The 6,294-nt window shown below is 57.0% G+C and overlaps 1 protein-coding gene across 1 annotated transcript; it reads left to right on the top strand.

Moving 5' to 3' along the window:
* Window positions 1-2,403: 2,403 nt before the first annotated feature.
* Window positions 2,404-6,294, top strand: NCLIV_048520 (conserved hypothetical protein; the record flags this gene model as incomplete). Its single annotated transcript, XM_003884404.1, has 4 exons — window positions 2,404-2,495; window positions 2,894-3,432; window positions 4,072-5,516; window positions 6,055-6,294. The coding sequence occupies 4 exons, from the start codon at window positions 2,404-2,406 to the stop codon at window positions 6,292-6,294; spliced, it is 2,316 nt and encodes a 771-aa protein (XP_003884453.1).

The raw sequence follows: 6,294 nt of genomic DNA, 5'->3' as shown, positions 1-6,294 counted from the left end.
GAGGCGCCTTTTTCGCAGCTGGAACCAAGAACTTTAGAAGCATGCCTTTTCCCAAAAAAAGATTCGCTGACGTTGCTGTTTCAAAACAGACTGATGTCATTTCTCAAAACGCTACGACACAGCCTCCAGAGACACTCGGCTTCGAATGCACACATCCAGCTGAGAAGGCTTTTCCTGGGCTTCCTGTAGCTCCTAGGAGGTGCTCTCCAGATACTCTACCATAGTGGCGACGGAAGGAATGTGGTCTGTTGAAAGGCAGGCATCGATGAAGCGACTTCCTACCTTCCCCGCTGTTTGGATAGAAACTGGTGTATGCTGCCTTTCGTCAACGTTGCAAAACGCGTGAGTAGGCTCGGCCCCTCTCAGGCACTTTCTCCGAGACGAACCTCCGACGGCAGAGACAGTCACCCGGAGTTCCCCGAAAACTGTCTACAGTCCCCGGAGCAACTCTACGGGGCTGAGTAGAAACCACTCTAAGGAGAGGCGGTTGGGGGGGAAATGAGGCTGCCGAACTCTGCTATGTTCAGCAGCAATTTGTAGCATTTCTGGCAGCACGTGGCAGCTGTGGACCGCTTAGCGCCTTACGCGTGAAAAAACTTTTATGCTACGCGACCGCGAGTGTGTCTCAGAGCTGGAGCGAGAGGGGGTCTTTAAGTCCACGATGTCTCTGTCGTTCAGCAGAGGTCTGGCGTTTCACAGGTGTTGTTGTTTCCCGTTTCTTTCCACGTGAATTCCACGGTGGATGTTCAAGTTTCGGGGCGTCGACAGGCGTCACGAGCAACAGAAAGCCGCAGTTTGACCTGGGGGGTTCGGTGGAGCCGGGCGAAGCAGGCTCCCAGCTGTGCGGACGAACTACACTGGCGAAGAGAGGGGAAATTCCGGGGAATCTCTACACACGAAAAGAGCGTGCCGCGCAGACTCGCGGCGAAACACTGGCCTCGCGGATGAGAGTGAGAATGCGTAGTTCGACTCTGTGTTCGTACGAACCTGAGAAACGCCAGTTCGTTTTGGTTCCGGGGATCAGGGTTTGAACACGCCACGGGCGGGCTGGAACTAGGCAAGGAGGAAAAGCCTCGAAAGCGAATCGGGCTTCGCGACTCGAAAATCGAACAAAAGAGCGTAGAAATGCAGCGCCACCAGGAAGCACAGGTGAGCAGCGGCCCAGGCGTGTGGTGGTGAGTGTACAAGAGCAGGCGTGTGAAGTGGAAAAGGCCAGCGAATCTGATGGCCGTCCAGAAAGCTTGTCGGTCTACTGGAGAGTGTCTTGTTCCCTGTTCCGGTAACCGTCCTCTTCATCCATAAGCTCTATTGTGCTTTTCATGACCATCATGTGAAGTGCATTGAGTTTATCGTGGTGTCCAGCGGACTCTTGAGAAACCACCATTTGCATACAAGCTGTACGAATGTCATGAGATATTCAATTTGGTTTTTTCCCCGAAGGAGAGAGAGCCCTCTCTCCCTACCCGTATACAACAAACCGCCGGGGGAGTTCTTTTTTCGACGGTTCGCTCTTTCTGGTACATCCCGCGTTGTGCCTCAAACACTCCGGCGAATCAGACCCTACCCAGGCTCAGGGAAAGGGATTCGAGATACTGCCAAGTTGGCGAATCTGTGGCGAAGACGTCGCACGAGGGGGTGCGTCGCCGTCCGCGACACTCAGGAACTCCCCCTCTTTGTTAGGCAGCTAGCCGCTGCGCTCCGAGCCGCACGAGCAGCTGGCCTCTGTGCGCAGGTTTGTCGATTTTCGCCTCTGAATCGACGGCGTATAAGGCGTTGGGTTTTCGCCCTCCTCAGGAAAGGGCGTCGAAAAGAGAGATTTTGCAGGAAACCCGATTCCCAGTACGGTGGTGTAACTCGCGTTTTCTCGTTATTTCGCCGTGTGTGTCACGCACGGCAAGCAGGCTGTTCTGACCTGAGTCCACCTCACCCTCCGCCTCTCAAGGGTCAACGGCTGCGTGCGGCTTTCAATCCTTTTCGCCTCTTCCTTTGCTCTTTCTCAGTACACATCGTGGCTTCATCTTCTCCCCCAAATCCTTGGAAAGACGAAAAGGCGAGCGCTCGTTCCTCAGGGAGAGGTGTTCATGCGGGGTTCGCTTGCCGCGTTCCACAAAGAAAAACGCGCGGGCGAGGCAAAAATCTGCCAAGGCGTGGCCTAGGGCAACTAAACGGTCACGGGTCGCTTCACGCGGCAAACAAAGGACCTGCGCCTTTTCGGGGATCTTCTCGGCAAACAGTTCTTGCAAGAAGCCTTACCAATAACCGTCGGTGAAAAAATATCGCTCCGCGACATCCCAGGGCTCGTCCCCAACCCGAGTCTCCGCAGGACAGCAGTTGCCGCGACAAGCGACCGCTAGAATGTACGCGTGGCCGAGGGTCGAGTCCCTTCTTTCTTCCCTGTTCTTGATGCAGTGTGCGGTTTTCTCCCTTGTCTTGGGCTCCGCTGTCTTCTTTGTCCCTTTTCCTCGGAACCAAGGTTGCCGTGTCGCCTCCATCAGGTTCGTTTCTCTCCCGTAGCGCCGTTCCTTCCCCTCCCGTTTTGATTGCACCGTGAGTCGGTTCATATTCTGCCGGCTCTTTTCGTTTCTTCCCGTTGACAGGAACTTTGTAGGGTCCTGTTTTCCTGTGTGAGCGCATTCCCAGTCAAGGGACTTCTTCTCGTGTCTCAAAAGAGCGGGTGCACGGCCTTTCCGCCCCGCCTGCTGCCTGTTTGCCTCTTTCGGCGCGGACCTTTTGCGAACTCCAAGCTGGGAGTCATTTGCCTTCGCGGAGGTTGTGCTCTTCCTGCTGACCCGCCACGCTGGCTTCCAGCTACGGGAACCCCCCGTACCCCGCATGCAGTAGACTAGGAGGCAAACACCTCCCCTGCCTACGTTTTCCGTTTTGTGTCGCGTAGACAGCTGTCCACCGGGATGCTCTCCGCCTCGGGAGAAGACGGGACAGGTTCCGGAACCTCGAGTGGAACTGAGGAGGACAGGGGATGTCCGCACATTTCTTTTCTGGATCTAGGCGATGCGAGCCAAACGGACACCTCGGGCCCGGAGCCTGGTCTCGCGGGAGGTGCGCCGCTTCGCATGCCTGTCCGTGTCCGACTCGAGCACTCAGAAAGGACCAGAAATCCTTCCTTGGATTCTACGCAGTCGCGTTCAAGCGGGACGACCTCCACCGCCGGAGGTGCGTTGGGAAACCCGGTGAGGGAGGAGGTCAGGAGGCAACGGGCGGCTCTGCAGAGCTTCCGGAAACGCGTCCAGTCCGTCGTCGAGTCCATGGAAGAAGTTCAAATCAAGGCAGATAAAGAGGCGCGCCGTCAGATGGACGGGGACATCGAGCGCTCCCTACGCGATCCGCTGCGTGCCTTGTCCCGTCGCTGGCATCGGCGAGTGCTCCAAGCCTGCGAAGATCTGGTCCCGGCTAACTGGGCAATCGAGGACAAAGGTGAGACATTTCGAGGGCCCGCAGGAGGCGCAAGTGCCGACAAACTCTCGGGGTGGGCGCCGGTCGAGGTGCGAGAGAGGCTGCGAGACAGCTGGACACGAATACTTTGTCAACGGGGGACAAACCGCGCATGCCGGTTGCGGACCGCGCGCACGGTGCAGAGAAATTGCCTCACAGACAGGAGGGGAGAGAAAAACGAAGACAGCGCGGGAGGTTATCACAGGACTCTTTGCGGCCCTCGAGTCTCGAATATATCTGCAACTTCACGCAAGACGTTTTGTCGTATGGTGCCTACGGGAGAGATCCGGCGGGAACTGCCCAGGGCATGCACGAAAAAGTGCGGACGCCCAAAGGACGCGTTTCTACGCTTGGAAGGCCAAGCACTGCGTAGTTCTTCACGGATACTGTTCTACGGCTGCAGTGGCAGGCGTGAACACGCCGGTACCACATGCTTACGTACGCACCCCGCGCGGACATGAGAGGATGCCGACTCGTGAGCGCGGGGTTCGACGACGTGACGCTTTCGGTTTCTTGATTTCAGACGCGGTGGAGTACGTCTCGCTTCGTTCGATGCTTTGCTCAGCGCTAGGATCATACACGGTTTCTCGGCTTTTTCCTCCCTCTGTGCGACGTGTTCAGATACCCTGGTTAAACGTATGCGGCTCACGAAGCCTGCGACTGTCGACCGGGAGGGGGACGAGGAAAGCTTCGACGAGGCAGACTACTGGCAGGGGCCTTCGCCGGAAGACGTGTTCGGCGCGGACCGGATTATCGCGACAAAGACGCTGTACGAGCTCTTGGCTGTCTATACACGGCGCACGTGGTCCGCGTCCGTCCCGACCGCTTTTGTCCGCCGGCAAGTCGACGAGAAAAGCCGTTGGGGCCAGGGCGCGGGCGACGAATCCCCGCTCGGCGCTACCTTGGTTAGGAAGACCTTGCCTGTGCAGGCCGTGGGCGGTCCGCCGAAGAAAGACGTGGCGCCTGACGACAGTGAGGGTGGTGAAGCGTCTGCTCGGCCCCCGCCGCGAATGCATGTGCGCTATGAAGGGTCGAGGAACTTTTACGATCCCGCATTCCTGGACGGCACGGATATCGAGCGCCACATCGGGGTCTTGGGTCAGTGCGTCCAGTCCTGTTCTGGATGTCGACCCAGACCGTCTCCCTTTCCGCTCTCGGCTCTCAATGCCGAGCCTCCCTCAGGTTACAGTCGGGCCCCAGTCGAGGACGAGAACGTCCGCATTCCTTCCAGGCTTGAGGACTTTTTGATCACGGCGCACGTCCCGATCAAGCGGCCTTCCTGGGATCGGAGGAAGACGCCGCTTCTTTCAACTCTGGAAGTGAAGAAACCCGACAAGAAGAAAAGCGAAGAACTTGAGAGCGAAGACCTATGTGGTCGAGACCGCGAAAGGGGTGGGACACTCTTTTGCCCGTCTGAAGAGGATTGGGATATCCTCGGCAATAGGGGAGTATTTTCACGCTTTGCGGGATCGCTCGATTCCTGGTCGATTCACCAAGGGAAGGGTACCGAGAATTTAAAACGTCGGGCCAGAGAGTCGAACGAGCTGGGCTCGTCACAGGACGCGCCGACACAGAACGCCGTGCCTTTCTCGCCCGTTGCAGCCGGTCGAAGATATAGCCGTGGGAGTATTGAGTCCTTCGACGAAGAAAGGTGGGGCGGCGCGTCTCTCGAGGATGCACGGCACAGCGACGCGTTTGAAGGCGGGCTGTGGTTCGATCCCGACGCTTACAGAGAGTACTACGCTGGATGGGACGGAGATGACTACCTGACCGGCGGGCCCTGTGGCGAGGGCCCCGAAGGCGGAGCGCTCAGACACCAGGAAGGAAAGGGTGACTCGTGGATGACCAGAAAATTCAGGGAAGTGTGCGGTCGTCTTGTCCCAGACGTCAACGACATCTGCAAGATCCCTCAGAAACTGAGAGACAGCGTTGCTGCTGTCAAGCGCGAAACAGAAAACTGCATCTTTGATCAAACGGACATCCAAGTTCTCGAGTACTGGCACCTACAACGGGAGGCTGGAAAACCCGTGTGGGTCTACGAGGGACTACAGTGGGATGTCCCCTCGGTAAGGAAGCACACGAAACACGGCGCCCTCACGATGTACAGGTGTTGAGTGCAGATATGCAATGGGGGCGCCGTCGTTCGACTGCATTCCGGCAGCTTAGCTTATCTCAGGTCGGGGCTTGAGGCGGCAGAAAGCGGGGACCACCTGAACTCTGCAACTTGTACGTCCAGACGTCGCCATTTGTGTCTTCTGGTGCAAAGCATTTGTTTCGAGAATGTTCAGCTCGTTTGACGTGCATATATCTCATCTTCCTGTGTTTTTGCCTGGCTCTCGAGTTTCGCGGCTGACTCCCGCTGAGAGACCATTGCGACCCGGCACGAATGCCGCAGGTTTGATCATTCCAGTTCCATTCCCATAATTCAGTTGCTGCGCGGAGTCTCCAACTGCCGAGCGGAGGTTACCAGTTCCAGTGTCTCCGTCGGAGACGCCTCTGATTCGATGCTATTCTTCTCATCCCATTCTCTGTGTTCCGCTCCGTGCACACTTATTTCGGGCCGGGTCGTGCTTTTCTGGTGTGTGGGTGTCTGCCTCCTTTCAGAATTTCAGAAACCAAGTCCCCATGGAAGGACGACCGGCGACAGTGAAGATAGAAGTGCCGCCGGAACCAGAAAAGACCGGGCCGAAGAAGCCCTTTGAGAAAAGTATCCTGTACCAGTCCCAAGACAAATCTCGAGATATCTCAAAGTCGCTGTCAAGTTGCACGATGGGCGACAGATTCTTTTCTTTCGGAGTCCGAGGCGTCGGCGAGGGGTCTGATGTGAAAGGACTCGTCCTGTGA

The sequence above is a fragment of the Neospora caninum genome, chromosome X (assembly GCF_000208865.1).
Source record: "Neospora caninum Liverpool complete genome, chromosome X".
NCBI lineage: Eukaryota > Apicomplexa > Conoidasida > Eucoccidiorida > Sarcocystidae > Neospora > Neospora caninum.
The sequence above is the reverse complement of the archived record's forward strand: the minus strand, read 5'-3'. Positions and strand labels throughout refer to the sequence as shown.